The sequence below is a fragment of the Lutra lutra genome, chromosome 3 (genome assembly GCF_902655055.1).
Source record: "Lutra lutra chromosome 3, mLutLut1.2, whole genome shotgun sequence".
In the NCBI taxonomy this organism is placed as follows: Eukaryota; Metazoa; Chordata; class Mammalia; order Carnivora; family Mustelidae; genus Lutra; species Lutra lutra.
In genome coordinates this window covers 87,822,196-87,846,862 of record NC_062280.1, presented here as the reverse complement: position 1 = coordinate 87,846,862, position 24,667 = coordinate 87,822,196, and the positions used below count along the sequence as shown (strand labels likewise).

The 24,667-nt window shown below is 36.3% G+C and overlaps 1 protein-coding gene across 13 annotated transcripts in view; it reads right to left on the bottom strand.

The window, feature by feature from the left end:
- Window positions 1-24,667, bottom strand: part of GTDC1 (glycosyltransferase like domain containing 1) — a 379,170-nt gene that overhangs the window by 222,033 nt on the left and 132,470 nt on the right. For all 13 annotated transcript variants that reach the window (XM_047722447.1, XM_047722446.1, XM_047722452.1 and 10 more), the window contains one exon: window positions 2,287-2,454. In XM_047722447.1, the coding sequence (XP_047578403.1) occupies window positions 2,287-2,454 (168 nt within the window). The remainder of the gene's footprint in view (window positions 1-2,286; window positions 2,455-24,667) is intronic.

Below are 24,667 nucleotides of genomic sequence, written 5' to 3'. Positions count from 1 at the left end.
AGTGGAAATTTGGGGGTAGGGGTGATAACAGCACCGATAATACAAAAGAATGTCACAGAAGTGCTGACACATCAGCAAGCAATAAGGAAGCCAATATAATAATAGACCAAAAGTTGAAGGATGTTTTACAGCTAGTCTGTTTTCACCATATGTCACATATTGTAATAGCGACCCACAGGTCATAATATACAGTTACAACATGTGTTCGTAAGTCAGAGGGCTAGCGAAACCTCTATTTAAGGTGAGTGCTTATGTCAGTCATCTTTGAGGTCCTTAACTGTCACTTGGTCAAGAAAGAAATCCGACAGTGCCAACAAAAGCAGAAGTCAGCAAGAAACCTAAAGAAACATTTGAGGAAGCAAGACTCATACTTTTCAAAGAGAATGTGAAACGGGACTGCTTTCTGACACTCTTATTTTTCCTCTGGACAACGGCAAACTATTTTTTTCTTGTAAAGAGTCCAAACAATGATCGAGTCTACTTCTTCCTCTCTGAGCTTGTCGATCAGTTTACCCTCTTGAGAAGAGCAATGACGGAAAATCATGTACAGGCTTTTGTAGTCTCATTCCTTTTGAGAAAAAACAATCTTTTATAAAATAGAGAGATGAGGGGCAATGAGCTAAAATTTTTTTAGATATCTGCCCTCATAGGGCATGAAACCCAACTACTTACACTCTTAAAAACCCATTCTATGCTAAATTAAAGATCCAAGACAGTCTACAGAAATATTCTTTTCATGCATTTCCTCTCTGATATGAGTGGGTATAACTTCCATTAACTTTAAAGCCACCCATAAAGGGAAAAATAGACTGAATTTTTTTCTCCAGTTATTTCTCAGGGGTAATAAACACACACTATCAGAGGAAAAGAATGATGCTAATTTAAGAAATCAAAAGAATATTACAAATGTTTTCCATATTGATAAAAGCACAAAATGATTTTATTTTTGTTTTTAAAACATATTTGCCTTCTCTGTTTCAATATAAAATAAAGTATTTTAATTTTATTATGAAATTTTAAAATGGTTGTGTTTTTATGAGACATTTGATGTGAAGCAGTTCCACTCTATTTTGATAGCGCTGCTACTTCACGACTGAAGCAGCTTGTAAAAATGATGGCAGGAAAACATTTATGAAATGCTCAAAACACAGAAATATCACCATAGAGCTGTTTTTCTATGTCAACTAAACTATGGAATATGCTTGTAAGAGTTGGGAGCACATCATCAATCCCAATTGCTAATAACTATTAAAAAAAGGTGAGTAAGATGTACCCAATCATGGCCAACCTGATTCTATTTGACTGTTGTAGTTCTGTGAGTAGGATCCAATCGCAAAGCGGTTTCAGAGTTGTTATTAACTTCTTTCATTAACTAAGCTTCAAGAGATACACTTTGTTGAAGTAACAACAGAGAAGGACCATCACCTTTGAAATGTATTTTAAGGCTGTGCAGTTTCAGAAGACTCAATGAGGGGAAAAAACCCCAACCACCTAAAGATTCATTTTCCATAGTTTTCTCTTATAAAAATAATAAGAAAAAAGGATTAAAACTCCTTGCTCTTGGGATTGGGAGGGAGACAAACCATAAGTGACTCTTAATCTCACAAAACAAACTGAGGGTTGATGGGGGGAGGGGGGTTGGGAGGGGGGGTGGGGTTATGGATATTGGGGAGGGTATGTGCTATGGTGAGTGCTGTGAAGTGTGTAAACCTGGTGATTCGCAGACCTGTACCCCTGGGGATAAAAATATATGTTTATAAAAAATAAAATTAAAAAAAATATAAATAAATAAAAATAAAACTGAAAAAAAAAAAAATAAAACTCCTTGCTCTATTATGCTTTAATTTTTAATTTCTTCCTGTGTAAATTTCTATCTTGATTTCAGCTGGGTATACTGAAAGTGGTTGGTAAATGACAATACCCTAACTGGCTCTTTTCTAAAAGTATCACCTAAACAATACATAATGGAATCAAGGGGTGAAAAGAAGGTGTCTTGTCAACATTTTGATTCTATTTTGAATGTTGTAGAAAAGAGATAACTAATTCAACATATAATTAGATTATTACATTTGTATATTTTATAAAAGGATTAGTTGTTCTCATATATATATATATAAAAGTATATCAAAGTCACAAGCAATTACTACCACAGAAGATACATTTAAACATACACACCTACTTTAATGAGTTTTTAAAATAAGTGTACAGTCGGTCTCAAAATTTAAAAGCTAACTATAAAGAAAACAGGGGCAAAGGACTAAATATAATGACACAATCTATACCTACCATGAGAGAATTTGGTTGTATCCATATTGGAAATCCCTCTCCTGACATTTCTTTACAGGATATACCAACTGGTTCTCATGGAAGTACAGAATCTTTTTTAATTTCCCAAGGTCAGGCCGAAGGGCAGCCAATTCAGTCAGGTTCAGCACTGAGCTTGCAAAGAGGATCCTAGGAAACAAGGAAATTAAAGTTTACTGTCCCAAGCATGCTTGAAGCAGTCATCCTTCACCTTTCTCCCCTTTTCCCTCTTCCTAACCGAAGAAAAACATATCCCCTACAAGGACACATCAATAGTTAAGCCTTAATACCATGTAGCAGCATTCTAAGTTTTCATCTCTTAAAAAGCAGCTGCTAAGAACTATAAAAGCCCTGAATCTCATTGGTCTTCTCTGCTCAGTTACTGAGAGATGCAAAGAAAGAAAGAAAGAAAGAAAATGAAAGGAAGGAAGGAAGGAAGGAAGGAAGGAAGGAAGGAAGGAAGGAAGGGAGGAAGGGAGGAAAAAAGAAGGAAAGAAAAAGAAAAAAAGAAAAAGAAAAAAGCCAGACGGATTTTATTGAAAAGGGCAAGAAATGCTCTATCTGAAGGACAAATGGAACAAAGATAAGGCTGACTGGGGAATACTTTGCTTGCCAGTTTCATTACACTTTACTTCTTTATGCAACCAACTACTGAAATTCAATATACAAGCAGAAATGGCACATGTTCATGTTATGACATAAACCCTTTTGATTTATGCAATAGACTTATCGAGTGTGGTCTTTTTCTATTGGTATGTTTTCTCACTGTCCCTCCTCCCCCTCCCTTTTTTAAACTGTTCTGCAATCTTTGTGTTTTTTCAAATATTTTATTCTCCATTACTGCACTGCTAATGGCACCAGATGTAGAATCTGTAAAACTCCTTATATAAAACATAAATATTTAAAAAAAAGAAGAAAGCTGATTCCTTATCTTCATGGAAATAAGGAAATGAAATCTTACCTACCATGGTTATAAATGAAAGTGTCTATTCATTCATTCACTCCACAAATATTTACTAAATGCCTACTGTGTGCCATAGTCTAACAAAGAACAGAAACAATGAAACAAGAGAGCCCACCGGATAATGCTGCCTGCAACAGTGATACGAACAACTAAAAGAAACAAACAAGAAAGAAGAATAACTATCTAGGACAACCTGGAAATGTTGCCCTAACGAGGTATTCCACATATGGATACAAAAGAGGAACAAATTACAGTCCCTGAACAGCTGAGGATACTTAGATGGCACAATTTTGATGGAATGCCACCTTTATAACATAATGTAGCATCATTTGACCCTTACAGCTTTAATTCCCATTCTAAAAAATGAGGTTCAAGAAGGTTAAGAGTTTTTTTTTTTTTTCCCTTTTTTTCCCAGAATCACATTGGTATAAAGTGCCAAAGCAGAGACTCCTGGTCTTCTAAGCCTGAAGTACTTTTCATTACACCATGGATATGAATTGGCTGTGGACCACTTACATTACAAATGCTTTTTTTCTGTACTTAATACAAAATATCGTACTTGTTATTACCATGATTACAACTACTATAAATTCTCCCTTGCTGACAAGCCAAATGGCTAACTTCAGGTGTTTATATGATCTGCGGCACTAGCCTTTCCCATAAGAAGAATGATTACATGATAAGTGCATATATCATAAACAGGAATTCAAGTGTCTTCTTCATGGACTAAAAAAGGCACCGAAGACCAAAAGGCAGTGCTCTCTCTTTAAACCCACACTGCTGTATTAATGTCATGGTTTAATGCTTTGAAGTAAAACATCTTACAAAGGAGATGTATTTGTTTCTCTTGATTGTCTATACTCAACTAAAGGAAGCAGAAAAATTATGATGAAAAAATGCCCCATTTTGTCCAAAAATATGCCTTTCTAAAGCTTGGATTGAAAATTCTGAAATATGAAGATATTTGCTTATCTAAAAATCTGATCCTTAGTAAACGGAACAATAAAATATTTATCTCAATCAATCAATATTTTCCTTGAGAGAAAATGGATGAGACTTTTGGGTCTCATTATTGAGTAATATCCCCTCCTCTCCCTCCAAACAATATTACTACAATCAATGACTCATTCTTAATCATGAGACCTGAGCAAGCTCAATGGTTTTCACACATGAGGCTGAAAAAGTCATTAAATGCAGTCCCCATATTACTTATTAACTATAAAGAAAAAAATGGTACCTTAGTGGACAAATTTGGTAGACATCAATTTACCCAAGTCATCAAACTTAATATGAACAATAATAGGACAAGTGATATGTATTTCCCAATGTGATACACTGACAAAGATACAAATCACCAATGGTAGTATTCCTGCCAAAAAGGCCTGATCTGAATTTGGTCATGAGGAGACAATCAAATAAACATTCTGCAAAATAACAGGGTTTGATTTCCAAAACTGTCAAAGTCATAAAGAAAAAAAAAAATCTAGATTAAAGGAAAATAAAGAGATACCAGAACAAAATTTAATGTGTGATTCCTGACTGGATACTAGATGGGGAAAAGACAACTATAAATGATATTATAAGGACAAAAACTCTGAATATGGACTCAATATAAGACTGTAAATTTTTATCAATCTTAAATTTCTCAAGTGTAATAATTGTATTATGATCTTGTACAAGAATATACTTATTCTTAGGAGACACTTTGAAATATTTACATGTGAAGTGTCACCATGTCTACAACTAATTCTTCCATGGTTCACTTAAAAGGCTACTAATAACAATAAATATTTATGTGTATATATTTGCATAGAGATAAACAATGTACAAAATGTTAACAATTGATTAATCGAAATTAATGGTATATTTTTGTTCAGTTATACATTTATAAAACTACAAACTTGAGGGACTATGCATTAAATGGCAGTAAGTAGAAGGGAAAATACCCATTATATAAATAAACGCATATTATATAAATTATATTAAATTATATAAAATCATATATATAAATATATATACATATATAATAATATAAAATTATATAAAATTAAAATAAAATAAAACATATAATATATATAAATAATATAAGATAATATAAAATTATATAAACCCATTATATAAATAACCCATTATAGATGTATTTCTAGTCATAACCCAATTGTTAATTTCCTATATGAGAATTATCCTCAGGATGGACCATCTCTAGCAAATGTTTAGGAGAGTCCTTCACTCTATTCCTACCATACACCTCCTCTCCTTCCCTACCTGCTAGCTGATCCATAATTAAGGAATCCAGATCTAATGTTGAGCCTTCCACATAAAACCTCTTAAATGAAAGAATGTAATACATTCAGAAGTGAAATGGCAATGATTTTCATAATAATTTTTCATAATTTTCATAATACTACCCATTTGAAACTGCCCACACCAAAACTTCCTTCAGTTTGTTAAATCATTAATAGGAAAACCATTTTATTTTTATAACTGATCCTAAAATAGCCCTCACTACTTCTAAATTGCGGAAATTATCTCCATCATTAGGAAAACATCTTTATTTTTTCACTTGTAAAATAGTAGTTAAATTGGACAGCAAGCAGTTCCATAAATGTGTAAGTCAAGGACACCCCCAAAAAGCAATGAATATGCTCACAAAAGGAACGCAGGTAAGACTGATAGGCAATTTTTACTTTGCCTACTTCCAGTAATTTAAAAAAAAAAAAAAGTTAATACAATAAATGACATCATTCAATCAGCAGCGAGCTAACCCCTAGGCTTCCACTGTTCTTCTTGCCTCAGGTATTATTTAAGCAATAAATCCTAACAAGTTGAGCTTTATCATCCCACACTGTGTCTCTGACAGGAAAGGGCACAAGGTGATAGCAAAAACCACTAGGAACTAGATAATTCCTGACAGTTGCTGCTTGAGCACAAGTTAAATTGAACAGTTTATCTCAGCATGAAGATGTTATAAGGTTTTATGTTTAATATTTTTAAATTAACATAAAAACCAGAGAAAGCGGTTGTGCAATCTTTCACAAACATGACATAGTACAATCACTGTATAAGCTGGATTAGTACTTATTCCCATGCTACTACAGAATTAAGCTGTTTTTAGACCACCAAAGAGCTTTAAATTGCAACTTTTGTCTCTGTAAGAGAAACCTATATTTAAAATGTCTGCTAAATTCAAATTAGCGGCTACATCATTAGCTTACACCATCTCACCAAAAGTATAAGTAAGCTGCTATTATAATCGTCTAACCAAAATGCTCTGTGCTGCAACCACATTAACACTGTTCTATGTATTTGGGATTGTATCCATACATGTTTCAATTGTTTTCAATGCACATTAGGATCTACAATCCGAGTCACATTTGCTTAAGGAATCCAAAACTGTTCTAATGAGATTCAAGATTAGAGATCTCAGATTTGTTGGCTCAGTTTGAATAAACTAGTCATTTGCCTTTTACTCTATTCTCTTAATACATAAAAAAAGAGATGCTGAAATACACCTAAGCACTGTAGGAATGTGACCACTATTATCACAATGCATACTTTTATTATCTTAAAGGGTCATGAAAGGGCAGTGAAATGAGAAACAGAAAACAGGCATTCCATATTCCAACTACCACCATGCAATCTAGTAATAATACTTCATGAACTAAGTTATCTCAGTCTCACTCCACATTTCCAATGGCCCCTTCTACCCCACAAAAGCATTTAACAATTTTATCACATAATGAGATAAAGTACACAATTTAACACAGATACAAGTTTGGGTTGAATTCTTAAATAATTCTTTGCAGGGCTTCAGTAAGCATTTTGACAAAAGAGTAAATTCCATTCTTCCAGTTGAGTCTCCTTGCTCAATACCTAAACTCCTTGTCTAGATTCATGTTGCTCAGCCTCCTTAACAGTCTTTGTTGTTCCATTACTGCTTATCTTGATTCTTGTTCCTTGATATAGACACCCTAGGATTCTAGATCCTTTACTTTCTGTGAAACAGTGTTTTCTGTGATGACGGAAATGTTTTATATCTGTAATAGTCAATACACTAGCAACCAGCTACATATGGCCATAGAGCACTTGAAGCGTGGTTAGAGCAATGGAGGAACTAAGTTTTAAACTGACTTGAACTTGATTCATTCAAGCTTAAGTGAAATAGCCATTAATGGGTACTGTATGGGAAAGCACCGCTCTGGCTGGACCAGATTTCCTCAATCCAACACTTCATCCACGATACCTGAATGCGATTCCTCACTGAACTGATCTTACAGAGTTGACCTGCTTGCGATAATTCCTCCCGACTGGCCGATTTCACCTACCAGGTTCTTTGATTCTGGAATGGCATTACTTCTTTTCCCCCTGATAATTAGAAAGCACAGGTTCACAACAGAAAATGTTTTAAGTACAAAAAATATAAATTAAGTGAATATCACCTGCAACCACCCCCAGAAAGAAAAAGGCACCATTTTCATTCTGGTTCTTGTTTAGCCAGTGCATGCCAAGCGTCCATGGTTAAATGACAGACTTAAGATGGAAAGTAAAGCAGCTAGGCAAAAAGAAAATTGGCAGGTGGAGGAACTGAATAACGACCCAGGAGGCTGAAGCAATTTGTTCAATGAGAAAGTGGGCAGAGAAGAAGCTAAGGAAGTTTGGAAGCCTTTGGAAGAAAAGGCCTTAGCAGGAAAATAATTTTGGATATTATGGTAAGAGCAATGGGAAAGAGACTGAGTATTTTTAAGAAGGGAAATGACAAAGTTATACATGCATATTGGGTATATTCACTTTTATTCTTCTTCCTTTGTAGTATATGTACATTATTGCCATTACCACATAGTTTGTTTTTTTCATTTCTAATACTTAACATGCTGCTTCATATGTTAAAAATTATTTCTGAAACCTGGTTTTTAACAGATTTCATGATGTGATGTGTCATAGCATCTTCAACCAGGGCATGACTCTTATATTCACATATCTACAAAGTTTAAAAATTTTCTTGTATAACCTCTTGTATTTCTATTACATTTGTTTCTCTGTTTCATGACATGTTTTATTACTCTTTAGTAGGAGAAAACTTTACACTGACTACTATACGGAAAAGAGACTGTAAGGAATCTCCTCAGAAGACGGGAGAACAGGAAGGGGAAGAGAAAAGAAGTGACGGTGGCTTGGGTCAAAATGGCAGTGCTGGAGGCGACGAGAAGGGGCCGACATCCAGGTTTGCTGATGAACAGGATATAAGACGTGAAACAGAGGAGGACTACCATTCCCTTCACTTTGTCACTTCCAAAGTGTCGTGATAATGTTTTAATATAATAGGAGCTCATTTATACATGCATAAATGAAAATTATTTCCAAGACCTTCAAAAGTCTTTGGCTTAAATATATATTTCTTTCATTTGTAAACCCCATGTAGAATGATAACAGAGTTCTAATATTCATTAATCACTGATATGCAAAATTCATTTTAACACACTATGCTTTAGTTGTCAGCTACTTCATCTTAATTAGACCATTTCTACTACATGTTTAAATGCTATGGATTTTCAAAATCCTTCAAGAACATGCATAACAAAATGTTTCTATTTGCTAAAACAATTAAAAATACAAGATGGAAGTCTTATCTAAAGGAAAAGGAAATGTAGTCATTTAATTTCCAGGTTCCTGTGATGGGTCATTTACAGGCTGTTAAACAGAGTATCCAGCTTCCCAAAAGCTGTCCCATAGGATAACATCAAGTAATCAGTTTTGCTTTTTTACTCCACCATGTAATGTTCCTTTCCTGTGCTTATCATTATGGCCAGGAGAATACTGTGTAAAGAACACATGTCTAGAAGGCAGGGAATCAGTCTGTAGGTAGGACATGCCACTGAACAGTATGACCAAGTGGTTTTTTAACACATATCCACTCCACAGTCATCAGCACTCTGAGCTGCCTCACAGCTGCTTAAGGAGACAAATTATATATATATATATATATATATATATATATATATAGAGAGAGAGAGAGAGAGATACAGACACACACACACGCACACACACGTGAGCTAAGTTTAGGTGTCTCCAGTTACTCAAGCTTACTCTCAAATCTTTTAATTCTTGGTATTTTGTCTAATCCATAAAATACACCCAGTAATTATGCTGGTAACAAGAAAAGAAGAAACAGGAATGGAGTATGTGTCTAGTAATGAAAAAAAATTTAGAAATAAACTGAAATGTTTACTGTGTATACTTAAACTTTTTTGATGTATTCTCGGACCAGAATCTATTAAGAGCATTCTCATAAATGTGCTATGGTGAGTGCTGTGAAGTGCGTAAACCTGGCGATTCACAGACCTGTACCCCTGGTGCTAATAATACACTATATGTTTATAAAAAATATATATATATATATATATATATACATATATATATATATATATATATATATATTTAAAAAAAGAGTATTCTCATAAGACCTAAGGGAATATGAACCACTAAGAACATTTATGGATATATCTGTTTTAGTCTATCAATTAGTCTACAAATCAAAATATTGTTAAGTCTTAACAAACTAAGAAGAGCAAGATAACACCCCTGTTCAAGAGAAGCTGACAATATAACTGGTGAAGTAAGCCATAAATACAGGAAACATTAAATAACAAGAAAGAAAAGAAAAGTTCCATCCTGCACAAGAAATGTCACAAAGCAGGGCAAGACTGATTATAAATGAAGGAAGAGATACTAAAAACTATTGGTTTAGAGGAGAAAGAGAAAATGAAGAGCAGTGGAAGACCAGGAAAGGTCAAGTTTATTGAGGGTATCAAAAGAATCCTGGGTCCTGAGTTCTTGGGTCTGGAATGATCAGTGCTATTTGAATTCATTCAGAGAGGAGGGATGGTTGCTTAAAGTTTTGGATTTAAAAAAAGGTAAGTAACCAAATAAAACTAGAAGGGTAGTTTTCCATCAGACCTAGAAGCACCCAACTATAGCATAAGAAGTTTTCTAAGTTCACACTTTATCTGTTAGCAATATGGGGATCCACTGTACATTTATAATTATACTAACAATGCTTTTTTTCTTCTTATTATCCCTGACTGAGTGGTGAATGCCAGTTGGCTGAGAAAAAAAATGGTAGTAAAACGAGAGGATAAGGAAACAAAGTATCACCATCACTAACACTCTCAAAAGAAGGGAGGTTGTTCTCTATATATCCAAAGATAAAACCAATTTGTTTAAAGCCAGGGCTGTCCAACAGCCATGTGATTGTAATCTAAAGGAAGACAAGAAACCACAAATAATGCAAGGATTTTTTTTTTAACTTATATTGTCTAATTTAATCATCCTAAGAGATGTGTCTTATTATTTCCAGTTTACTGATTAAGAAATTAAAGCATGATAGGTTTGGTTATGTGCTAAGGCAATAGCAGTTACTAAGAGGCAGAGAAGAGTTCCAAATCCATTTTGTTCTGGACCCAACCCCCCCCCCCTTTTTTTTTTCAATTATTCCACACTGGTTTTGAGTCATCTAAGATTAGAATGTGACTCAATGGTTCTCGGTAATGGTACTTCTCATCATCATCTATGTTTGAGAAGTAAAAATATAAATGGTATACAGAAGAACGGTACTAACCTGAATAGTTTTATTTCATCCCTTCATTCGTCATATATTTAGTGAGTGATTACACTGTTAGACCACCTAGTGGAAAGCTAGTAACAATCAGTGAAGTATCTCCTGGAGACATACAATCAAGGTGGCCACCCCAAGTCACATGAAGGAGTCAGCCTACTGAAATAACAAGGACAGGATCAGGCACTGGGCTAGAAAGCAACAGCTTATATTAAAAGCAACGAAGATAATAGCAATATTGACTTGGTTACTGGAGGGACAGGCTAAGTAAGGGTAACTAACGCCAAGTTCCTAGCTTGTGCAATCAGATGGGCAGTGGTAACATTCCTTAATACAAAAGGAGAAATAAATCAATGGTTGGAATAGAGAAGAAATAAAGGGACAGTTTCTACAAATGTGGGTATAAGTAGAGTGCCTAGTAGGTAACTAAAGATAACAGATAATAGACTAATGAAAGAAATTGCATTGGAAATTTGATTGAACTAAAGGCCCTGGTCACCAACACTGTCTATTAAAAATGTGGGTTCTGGTTTCTTACATAATTTTACATATCTGTTTTACATGTTTCTCCAATATTTCATATGTTATCTTGTTTTTTTCCCATTAAAGTATAAATTCCTTGACAAGAAAAATTAGATCTACTGTTCTTTTCTTTAGTATCCTAGCTCCCTATCATGACAGGTACCACTCTGGATTTTAAGTTCTCCTCAGACATGCCCTGTATTTTCCTTCACTACCTATCTCAGATGCTCAATAAATGTTTTCAAGTAAGTGAATGAATGAATGAATCAGTCATTCATAACCTCAGTGACACTGAGGAAATCAAACTGGTTGATTCTCTACATACAGTCAAGTGTTCAAAATGATATTTACTCCTACCATTAAAAACAAGTTGGGAAGTATCTCATATCCCCAAAAGAAAGAACTTACCTTCTACCTTGCATTATTTGATGTCATATTTGGCTGAACCCATTACTTTTTTTAGGGTCCCTAATAACATCTCAGGCACTGATCTCTGCTTCACCATCCTAATATATCAAGGACTCATGATACGATCCAAAGAAAAGGAACTCGAAGGGAGATGTCAACCTGGTATAAAGATCAGGAATACATAATATCATGATAATAATTTCTGTCATCTTCAGGGATTCATGATCATCAGCCTTGAAGAACCAAGTCAATTAACATGCAAAGCACATCTAACTTGCTGAGTGTGCTGGGAACACTTCATATGGTGTTTTATCTCCATAAACTAATATAATTAGTATGTGAAATATTTATAATTCACCTCATGATTAATCTATCGTAGACTATTCCTTAACAGCAGCATATCATTTTATATTGGAATGTTCTTTGCCCTTTAGTTCATGCCACTCACAAGTCCCGGGAGTTCATTTCTGAATATTATGAAGTTGGAAGACCAGAGACTCAAGGTAATGGATATAGGTCCTATCATCACCCTAACCCAACACGACCTATGTTATCTAAGATTACACACATTTAAGGACATGGTGACCAATCAAGCCAGAAAGAATACTGCTCAAATAGATTCAAATAGATACATAAGCTCAGTTAAGGCACAAGCCTGAGGAACAAACCATAGATAAACACAGAATGGCTTTTAGATATCAACATCCTTTAGGCTTGAATATTATGACACAGGAATAGTTAAAGCAATCATCACAACAACAACAATAAGAGTAACTGCCTCCTGGTATATCAAGTAAACTACCCCTGACAACCATGGAAAGTAAGGTATTTTGTGCCCAAATAACGAATAAGCTAACAAGGAAAAATATGGTAACTTGCTATTTTTACTGAGTCACATCTACTACTAAAATTAACAAGCACAAAATAAAGTGTCTCCTAAATATTCAGTCTTTCTATAATCGGTCATAAGACCTAAATTTTTTGGTGCTTTTGAGTATTTGTTTTAAATTTGCTTCCCAGAATCCTGTAGTCTATTGAGCTGTTCTATCATTTGATTTGTGACATTTTGTTGTTAGGCTGCTCATAGAGATTATCCCTGTGTTTTGATTATTTCTCCTATGTTTGTTTTGGCAAGTCCAAGACAGTTCTTTGAAATCTTCCTTGAATTTGGTGCTTAATATGCCGTGTGAAGAAATACCTCCCCACAAATAATTTAGTTAGTATCCCCAATGTTTTGCTATTTTACACATCACTTTAATTATAAGGGTATCACTAGATAACTAATTACAAAAGCCAAAGCCAGTAAAATATACTGTACACAGTAGGTACTCAAAAAGTATCTGGGACAGTGAAATATTAAATAATATCGTACATCTGCAGTAGAAAAAGAATCCAAAGGTGTGAGTCCCAAGACTGTGTCCCACTCTTTCATACCATTTTTAATGATAAGATTTTTTATAAACATTGATTTATTAACACTGTGTCTCTTTCTCATCAAGTCAACAATGTAAAAATTCTACAAATGTGCTTCCCAGTCCATATCACCAAGGGGAAACCATTTGAAAGCTAGCTTGCTAAAAACTAAAACTTCCTATTTTAATGAAAATTTAAAAATCTACATGGCTAAGTTTCACAAGTGAAAACATTTCCTTCACATGCTTCCCTTGATCACAACTTAAATGACTGCCCTCTTTTTTAATTTTTAAGTAACTAACATATACATAGGAGCAAGAGGGAAAACGGGTGAAAAGTACAAAATACCATATATAAACAATATTGTTAAGAAGATCTAAAAATGAAGTCTTTATATCATTCAAAACAACCTACATGGCATCGTAACTTTCTAAGGCTCCTTTTTCTTGTTCTCACCCTTGATAACTACACAATATGCGGGACTCACCAAATTATGACAGCTCATAAAATGCCTCAGGTCACACTTGCTTACTAGGTGACTAAGGAGCATAACATGGGGTTACCTGCTCTGGGTTAGCCAGTCAGAGGCAAAGCCGGGACCAGTGTGGAGTCAGTGACAGAAAGAAAGCCAACCACGGCTTATAAACCTGCCTCCTAATTCCAATGATGGGAACATCTTCATGTTTGATGTGGGGATTAAAATATTCTCCATTTAATGGGGGGGGGGTGGCCCACTCACTGAGGGGAAAAAAAGTAGAAACACTGACAGAAGTACTTGAACATGTGTGTAAATATGCTCTACAGCCTCTTTACAGCTATCTGAGGCTCCATGTTATTTGAATTTTTCATTGCCTATGTCCAAGGGTCACACACCATAGGTCACCTAAAAGCCATCCAAAGCCTCCTCCCACCACATCAGACATTTTCACTTGGCAGAGCATGGATGCATCCCTTCTAAGTTGGTCCTTTCCTTTCTTCCCTTTTGTACTTGTATATCGTCATGGTGTGGGAGTGTCAGAAAATACACAGAATGCCACAAGAGAAGCAAGAAAGTAACCTCAGACTGGCCCAGGAGAGCCAGAAAGGCTTTAAAGGAGATAATGCTTGAGATGGACCTTAAAAATGAAGAAAACTTCTAATTTCATATGTGTGAAGGGCAAGGATTGGAAAGGGGGAAGATGATGAGTTTCTATTAATATTGCAGAGAAAAAGCAACTATCTGGGACTATAAATATCTGCATTCTATTCAATTAAGCAAATATTCAGCATATTTATATATGTGAATATATATTTGAAATACCTATGTATTTCATAGATAGGTAAATAGATAAGGGATATTAAGATAAGATAGACTGGCCACCCTGTTCTTCATCTTTGTACTTTGGCAACTGAGATATAAACAAAGGGCTGAAGTTATAGGACAGTTAACATTTGATATTTTAAATAATTTTGTTTTAATCCCCGAATTCATATACGCTGCTATTATTACTTATTATTAGAGATGCCAGCTCATTACACATGAACTGCATGACAAACTGCTCCCTTACTAAGTGCCCAAAGCTAAATATGTTCAGATGGGACATTCTAATAACTTCTTTGTAATAACTCCTTGTCTTAAAAAACACTTTCAAAGAAATGTTAGTATTTCGCCACTCCATAGGATTCAGCAACAAGGCGAGATTCTCCCAAGAATATTCCAACAGTCCTTGAAAAACTAAGACTGTCATAAAACCTGAGCATCTGGCAACTCTGCCATCATGAAGTATCCATATGGAAGAGACCAAAATGTGTCAAAGTACCCAAAACGATTTTGGAGAGTGTAGAAGATAGAATAAATAATTCAGTATCGTCAACACTTTCAACAGCAGGTAGTGGATATGCTACCTGCTTCTATAATGTGCCAGAATGTAACATAAATGTGTGAGGCTGTGTGTGTATGTGTGTGTGAGAGAAAGGCAGAAAGAATATGAGTATACATGAGGCGAAAACTATTTTTATATAGAAATATTCCTTAGGTAGTTCTCTTTGTAGGGACATCGGATCTCTGTAAGTACAGGTTTATAGATATACAGAAGAAAAAAATAGAGTCAATGAAAATTTATTTTTAAGATAAACATAGCAACAGATATATTACTTCAGAGTCAATGAAAAAAACTGCATTAACTTAACATTATGGTTGAAATTGTATGTGCAAAAAAACTCAGAAAATCCAAAATTATGGTTCCCTCAGCAACCATAACTGTGTCCTCATGCATATATGAGTATTTTGCATTACTGTAATGATGATACATTTCAGCCTTAATATCAGTTTATGCAACGTGACTGAATTAGGATTCTTTGGGGAACTATAAAACTTTGAATTTCTGGACTTTTGTGAATGTAAAATCTTAACCATAAAGTTACATTAATATAGGGTGGGGTTTTGCTTTTTATTTTCTGGCATTTAAAAAAGTAATTAAGAATGAATGGCTGACACTATTAAAGTAGTAAAGGACTGGCTGACTTGTAGTAATACCAAAAAACTTGATACAGAGCCTAATTCCTTAAAATAGGGATACACAAACTACAGACAAAAAGAAACGTCCCTCTGAAGATTAATCGAAGGCAAGAACAGGCAAGACATTTTTCCAGGAGTGAGTAAGTTTACTTTTTCTACAAAATGTTACTTTCTTATTAAAAGGTACTTTCATTCAACTATATTTCAACATGAATATAAATACCCACAGCTGAAATAATTCTCTTACTGCACATTGCTGTGTCTTATCAAGAAAAGAGGGAGTATTAAAATGGTGCCCTACATTTTCAAGAGTGAAGCCGGCTGAAAGCAAGACATAACCTATAACCTGTATTACTGCCACTAGGGACTTTTTGGTCATGGGCTGAGGCTCTTTCAAAATAGAGTTCACAAAGAAATAGATACACACTAATCAAGTTAAGCTTAAGAATGAGGTAACTGTTTTACACAATTACTTAGTACTATACAGCCATGGAGTAGTTGGGAGATGAAGTAAAGAGCAGGGGCATAATGAATTCAGGAGAGAAGAGTCATAAGCACATTTGCTTAGGGAAAAACTACAAATACTTCCATTGTGGTACCATTTTCAAATGGCTTCACAGAACTGATCAGTGGTTTTTCAACAAAGACATTCTGGATAGACAGAAGAACCTGTAGAAAAAATCCAGAAGTAAAAGCGGTCGATATCCTTTTGGAGAACAAAGTTTAGCTGAAAAGGTGGTTCATAAAGAAGGAATTTTAAAAGGAAGAGCTGCAAATGCAGATTATATATATACACATATGTATATATACACACACACAATAAAATACAATTTTATTTATATATACATATACATATATATACATACACACATATATATAAATATGTATATTTATATATATATATATAAAGAAGACAAGGAGGAAGACTTAACTGCAATGGACAGATAGGAGGAGGACACTCAAGGTTCACAGGCAAGGAGGCTATGTTTTGCTGGGAGAAGAGAAACAGAAAGCAAAAATGATTCCACAAACCACCCCCCTCCCCAGCAGAAGACACAGCAGAAGTAGTAAAGACTGAAGACAGGGGGATTAGTTAGAAGATTATTGTAATAATTCAGACATGTTCCAGCAAAGGCCTGAAAAAATGGGATAACAGTAAAACTTAAAAGGAGGACAAAGGATTAGAAGGTGCTTGTGAGATTTTGAGATACAGGGACTGCTGGAATGATTGTGCCATTGATAAAATCATAAAATCAAGGGTGGTGTCTGCTGTGAGGACAAGGAATGACTGAGTTAACTGATCAGTAAATCTTTGGTGTTGGGTATCAGGTTCCACAGAAAACAAGCAAGCCCTTCAGCAAAAAGTCATAAAACAGTCTTGAAGATGCCAATTACAGCAATAATAACAATTCTATTCTTTATACCTGTGCAGTTGACAAACTCACACTTTCTCTCACCCTCTCTCTTTTTACCCTACTAGGGTTGGGAAGGTAATGGTATCAGTTGTAGAATTAAGAAAACTGAGGCTCAGCCAAGATGATTCCCCAAACCTCATACAGGTATGACACATGGCTGGTGACACTGGTTTGGAAGTCTGGTATAGAAGTTCTTTTGAAATTATAGGGGACGCCTGGGTGGCTCAGTCAATTAAGTGTTTGCCTTCAGCTCAGGTCATGGTCCCAGGGTCCCAGGATCAAGTCCCGCATCGGGCTCCTTGCTCAGTGGGACCCCTGCTTCTCTCTCTGCCTGCTGCCCCCCCTGCTTGTGTGCATTCTCTCTGTCAAATAAATAAATAAAATCTTTAAAAGAAATTGCAAATAAGGTCATCCAAAAATGCGAAGATAAAAAATAAGTGAGTTGTGTGCGGAGCCACAGGAAAATATCAAGATGGCAGAGCAGAGATTGCTCACTAGCCCAACAGAAGAGTGGAATGCCTAGGACAGTGCGACAGGGCCTGGCACTCAACAGGTACTCAATGCACCTGTCCCACAACAGCTAAAGAGGAGACAGCACTAACCAGGCTCTCTGTATCTGCAGAAGATGAACAGATTCATTTGCAAACTTTCTAAAAGCAATCACTTTCCTCAAAAAAATTCTTACACAAAATTCCAATATGTAAGATGCATAAAAACACTATTGAGTAAACCAGGAATAGGGGATCTAGAACATCACCTAACTTGAACTCTCTTCCTTCTCCTCACAACTCTTCCTCTGCACATATATTATACAGCTGCCTCTGAAACAAACCGGTGCGATGCTCAGAGAAAATGCTGAAAATCCTTTAACTTGGTCATAAGGGTGATAGAATTTGGGACCTCTGAGGTTGGCGTGGAAGAAGTGATAGGTAACAGGTGATCTGAACAAATCAAACTAAAATCCAACTACTAGCCTGCCTAGACTTGATTTTTTTTTTAAATATACAATGTTTGATGATTTTTTTAAAAGATTTTTTTTTATTTATTTGACAGACAGAAATCACAAGTAGGCAGAGAAACAGACAGAGAGAGAGAGGAGGAAGCAGGTTCTCTGCTGAGCAGAGAGCCCGACGTGGGGCTCGATCCCAGGACCCTGGGATCATGAACTGAGCTGAAGGCAGAGGCTTAACCCACTAAGCCACCCAGATGCCCCATAGACTTGATTTTTTTTTTAAAGATTTTATTTATTTATTTGACAGAGATCACAAGTAGACAGAGAGACAGGCAGAGAGAGTGGAGAAGCAGGCTCCCCACTGAGCAGAGAGCTCGACGTGGGGCTCGATCCCAGGACCCTGGGATCATGACCTGAGCTGAAGGCAGAGGCTTTAACCCACTGAGCCACCCAGGCACCCCTAGACTTGATTTTTAACCAGACTTCCCCTTGCCATGTTCTTCCAGTAGCTGAGATCTTTCATTAATTCCTTCATGGATTTCTCCACGGCCAATAGCTTTCCTCAATTATGACTCACATCATCAGATCACTTGGACTTCTCAACTGTACACCATGGAAATGGCACATTTAATTGAGTCAAGCGCCTGCAGTTTTCTTGTTCCAGCAGCTGCACAAAACCTCTCTACTTGCTGCGTCCTGTAACTGGCCATGCCACGTGATCGCACATTTAAGTCAGTGAGAATAAGAATGGCAAAATGTCAGGAGGTTGAAATTAAAGAACTGAATGCCCAAATTTGATATCTGAGAGGAAAGTAGATGTATATTCTAATCATATTACCGATAACATGTATGGCAAAGAAGGAAAGGATCTGAATGATCCCAGAGTTGAAAAAAATGAAGGAATTATTGAGCCCCTCTTAACAGCAGACTCACACTGTTGTTCCATTTTATATAAATTGCAAATGAAAAATTCAGTCCAATTGGATAGTAAAAACAGTAATCATTATAAAAAACATCCAGCCCAACCAAGTAGTAAAAACAGTAATCATTATAAGATTTTATTATGGCAGTACCTTTATACAAATATGAAGTAATATATAAAGAAAATCACAGGCTGATTCTTGGATAATTTATTCAAGGAGTAAGTTATGAAAATTCATCAATAAGTAGAATAAATGAGGCAACTCAAAAACAGCTCACCATAGATTCTATTTATGCAACTCCAATTTTAATTTAGTCTGTATTGATGGACTCTTTTATTTCATGTGTTACAGTCATGTTCAACTAGACACAACATGCACTGCTTCTACAGCCTACACAGTACAGAGACGTCTGGACGTGACATAGAAAGGCGTTCCTTTTGCTTCAAGTGATAAATAGTTCAGTTGTAAAAAGGATTTTAAAAATTTATCAAAAATCAGTGAATAAATTTTTTAAAAAGTAACCACATGCATTACAATTTTCCTTTTACTCGCTTGTAATTTGTAATTTGTCTTTTGGAGAAACCATGCTGACATTGTCCTGGGTAGTCTCAGGTCTCTGCAGAAAAAAAGCCACAACGAAAGAGAATCAGACAGGTAGAGGCCTGGTCCCAGAGTGTCCACCACAGGAGCACGGCCACCTCTAGCACCTGCCACCAAAGACAGTGAGCCGGTCAAAGGAACTAAGTGCAAAGGGCATAACTAGGGCAAGACACAGGTTGAATGCAATGAATAAAGAAGAGGAGGAAGGAGTCTAAGAAGTCCCACTCAGAACTCAGGAGGTGACCCTGCAAAATCTTCAAAGGTCAGATGCCAAGTCCGACTAGGAACATGTGAGGCATAAAACTGGCAGGACCTAAGAAAGGGGTAACAAAGGTCCAGAAGGGGCCTACAAGATGAAGGGGAGTCATCCCGGGAAAGAGGGAGACTAAGAACAGGAAACCTGGCCATGTCCGCTTCCCAAGTCCCATTTAATTAGCGGCTCTGAGGCGAAGGATGTGTGGGCCGCCCAGGTGAGAATGGCTAAGGTGCGGCGCAAGAAGGAGCCTGCAGGCAGGGGGTAGACCTGACTGTGCCTAGCTAAGGAAAGCCCAGGCTTGACCAGACCGAAGGGTGAAGAGAACCACAGAAAAGAGAACAGAACAATGTTTCTAAATTATAATATAGGAACTTGATAAAAACTACACAGCAAACCCAGAATATGAAAATAGGGATTTATCTGAAAAACAACTGAATACTCTATTTTTACAAAAACAAGGATCTTTAATAATAAGAATAAAACTAAAACTTCTTGAAGTACAAAATTGCAAGTATATTCCTTATACTCTCCTAAGCACATAGGAGAAGAATATAAGGAAGTAGGACTCTAAAGTGTAACAGCTGCTGGGTTTATGGATTTTCATATTTGATCTCCAAACCATATAATCGTGTGATTATATGTTATCTTTATAATAAAAAAGTGAAAGTATTTGATAAAATAACTTTTAATAGCAGGCATGACTAGTACCTTTTGAGTTATCTGATTATAGTTAATTTCTGTTTACAGTATATTTCTTGGGTAAAGAGCAAAGTACTCACATATGCTGTTGCACACTGACATCCTTATAAAATCTCCAAAAATTAGTAATTCATACACATAATTTGTATAACATTATAAGGTAGAGTTAACCTAAAGAAACAATTTAAAATTTTCATTTTAAAAAATGTTTTTCATTGAAAAATGATCTGAGAATTTTGAAGGGGTGGGGGGTGGGAGGTTGGGGGCACCAGGTGGTGGGTATTGTAGAAGGCATGGATTGCATGGAGCACTGGGTGTGGTGCAAAAATAATGAATACTGTTATGCTGAAAAAATAAAAAAATTTAAAAAAATGTTTTTCATTTTTAGATATAAGACACTGTGCTAATATCACCTTTATACAGTAGTAGGGAAAATTAAACCAAAAGAATCTTTGTAGTGTGTTGCAATGCAAATTATTTTTTTTTTAAAGATTTTTTTCATTTAAGAGAGAGAGTGAGTGAGTGAGCAAAAGCAGGAGGAGCAGCAGAAGGACAGGGAGAAGCAGGCTCTCCCCTGAGTGGGAAGCCCTATGCGGGGCTCAATCCAGGGACTCTGGGATCATGACCTGGACAAAAGACAGACGCTTAACCGACTGAGCCACCCAGGCACCCCTGCAATGCAAATTATTTAGGAAATAGTGCTAAAGAATGTGTGTTTTTAAGGGGCAAGAATCATGTCATCTCCATATTTTACAAAATTCCACAATATATAGATAGCCCGTTTACCAGCTGTTTTCACTAACACTTAAACTAGGACTGTGATTGAGAATGTGGATTCTGAAGGCAGACCACCTGAGCGTGCCCCTGACTCGTAAGGCAGACTACCCAAGGGCTACCATGGGATCTGAGGGCACACCACCAGCACCTGCCACAGAAGCGGAGAGCACACCACCTGCTCCACCAACTATTAGCTATGTGATCTTGGGCAAGGTTACTTACTCTGTTTGCCTCAGTTTCCATATGTGATGAATGCGGTTATAACTACTCTTCTAATGTGGCGGTGCGAGGATATGTGAAGTATTTAGAATAATGATTCACATACTGTAAGCACTACGAAAGCAATGGAGACTATTTGCCATGATTATTGATCAATTCTGCTTTTGGAATGAAATTCCAACTAAATGATGAATCAAAGTTCAAAATACTGCATCTTGGAAGTTTCCTTATTCATATTCAATACTTTCTTTATTCAATACTCGCATATTTTTGTTTTCATCATACAAGATGTCACTTACCAAAATTATCATTGGAAAACTCTCACAAATGAACAGCATTAGACTTAATAACTCTTGATCTTTAGGCAAAAATCATTTTCCGGGGCCACTGCAGTTAAGTAAGCCCTAGGCTTCCTAGAATCTAGTGAAAGAACATTTTGTCATTCTTCCTTCCAAACACAGTGTGTGAGAATCCAATTTGGTTAAATTTTGGATTGCTGGCAATTGTAAGCTCATCTGGGAGTAATTTTTCTCCCTGGATGACTTGAGCTTGAGCTGGGAGAGGAAAAATTAAATTCTTTTTATTGCCAAAATCGTTATATGGACTGCCTTTGAAGTCTTTTGCAACGAATACAGTGTCCCGTGTATACCAGCCACCCAATTCTCAGAACTCCAAGTTAGTGGTCTATCAATTCAGTTCAAATGATATTTTATATGCTACTTTGGTGCTAAGATTAATTTGTTGGGGGGCATAGATAACAATTTTTAAAAGATTCTGATTAGGTTCATACTTCAATTCTTTAAAGTATGGTCCAGGTCAGATCAGAGTTAACCAAATTAAACAAGGTTAAGTAGAGCTCATTTCACATTTTGGTCTGTGGTAGTTTGCTCAGTATACACTTAGCACATTCATATCGATCATGAACATGATGCTGATACTAAAGAGAATACGTCCTCTCAGAATTTCAGGCTATCTATTATGCTCATGGCTCCCAGATTTAGGTTTCAAACCTAGACTCCTCACTCAACCTTCAGATATATAACTGTCTGTGGGAAATCTTCATGTGGATAGCCCATCGGCACCTCAAATTCAAAAGGTCCAAAGCAGAATTCATCATCTAATTTAATATACATGCTCTTTTGCTGGATTAATTATTGCAGCTAAAGGCAGAACCATCCACCAAACCAGAAGCTCCCTTTGACGCACTGTCTCTAAATTTCCATAAATAACTTAATGAATCCTGCCAATTTTATTTCCTGAATATTTCTCAAGTCTGTCCCTTCAAGTTCATCCTTATTCCCTTTTACTTAGTGAAGCCTCGTCTACTACGAAATCCACGTAACTAACCATCCCATTCCCAAGCCTGCCTTCCCAGCAAGTTCATCGTACAGCAAGTTGCAGGAGTCACATATTGAGAAGCAAATCCAGCCATGCCACTCCGCTGTATAAATCACAAGTCCTTTCAATTAGTATGTGAAATGTCCACCCAGATCTGGTCTCCACCCAGATCTACAAGCTCATTTTCTGCCCTGATCTATTTCACAATGAGAACTTCAAGTATAATGAAATGATGATGACTCCCTCCATGAACCAGGCTTCCTTTTAGCTCTATGTCTCTGGTTATTGCTATCCATTTGGCATAGTATGCCACTGTCTCATGCTCCCTTCCTCAAAGCAACCTAATAATTCTTTTGTATCATCTACGAAGCAATTTTCATCACCCCTCCAAGAAGGCTTCCTAGATCCTTCTACTAACACCCAAGTTAGATTATGTACTCCTCTTGAGTGTTCGTGTATCTTTATACTTATCCAACTATAATATATAACTCATTTTTTAATTATCTGTCTTCAACTAATCAATAAAAATCATGGAGGTGAAATTTTTTTTTCTTATTTGCTGACCTTCCTGTCCTCAATTCCTGCCTGTTCATAACTAATATATTAAGCAATGAATATGTGTATGTGTATATGTGCATGCACATGTGTGATCTTCGACTCCTTAACTTTGGCTGCATTAACATATATTATATAGTCACAAAATGAATACAAATTAACAGAAGTGGACACACAGAAATTTTTGTGACAGCATTTGCTTGATAAACAGCAGAGAAAAACCTATAAATTTTTCATTACTTCCTCTCTAGTTAGGTGAAATTGATTTTATCTTCTATTTGAAGATATTTATTTATTTATTTATTAGAGAGAGAGAGAGAGAGAGAGTGAGAGAACACATGCACACAGGTGAGGGAGCAGGAGAATCTCAAGCAGACTCCTTACCCAGCATGGAACTAGACACAGAGCTGGACCTCCTGACTCTGAGACTAACCTAATGAGCCTCCCAGGTTCCCTTTGTCTTCTATTTTAATAGTGATTCTAACATTCTTCAGACCCCACAGTGGTTTCTAGATCTTGCTTATCACAACCAAGTGCCCTGCCATTCTCTTCATCCTCTACCCTGTGCTACAGTCATGCCAGACTCCTCACCACTGCCCCAAGCACACATCTGTGCCTCTAACTCGGCATGAAGAACCATTCCCTCTCCTGTTCTCCCGGGAAACACATACTTCCATAAACTCCATGTGTGCCCTGGGCACTTGAAGTCGTTCTGTCTAGTTTTTATTTTCATAAATCTCTGGGCATCACTCTGGCATAGCATTCCCTTTTCATTCTGTGTACCTCCCAGACTGCACAGTAAGCACCCCTTCCTTGGTACATGCAAAATGCCTGTGACAGAGATGTTCCATAAGGATTCATTTAATATAGTCTAGACAAATTTGTTTCTCCTCCTATTCCTCTCCATTAGGACTACTGACTTTAGCCACATGCTCTCCCCCTTAAACAAATATTCTCTATGAAAATTCAGTCACCCTTACAGCTTCAAGAATAATCTTCAGAGACAGATCTCCAGCTTTTATATACCACCTGAACTCTAGTCCTCCACTTCCTGCAGCCCAAATATACCTACACGGAGACCATGCTATTACTTTACAACTCAGTACACTAACATTGACTAATCCATCCCTTTCTTCCCCCATCATTCCTTGCCCATCTCACTTCACTCTTTCTGTCAAGAGCATAGTATTATGCTAGATCCCTAGGGTAGGGT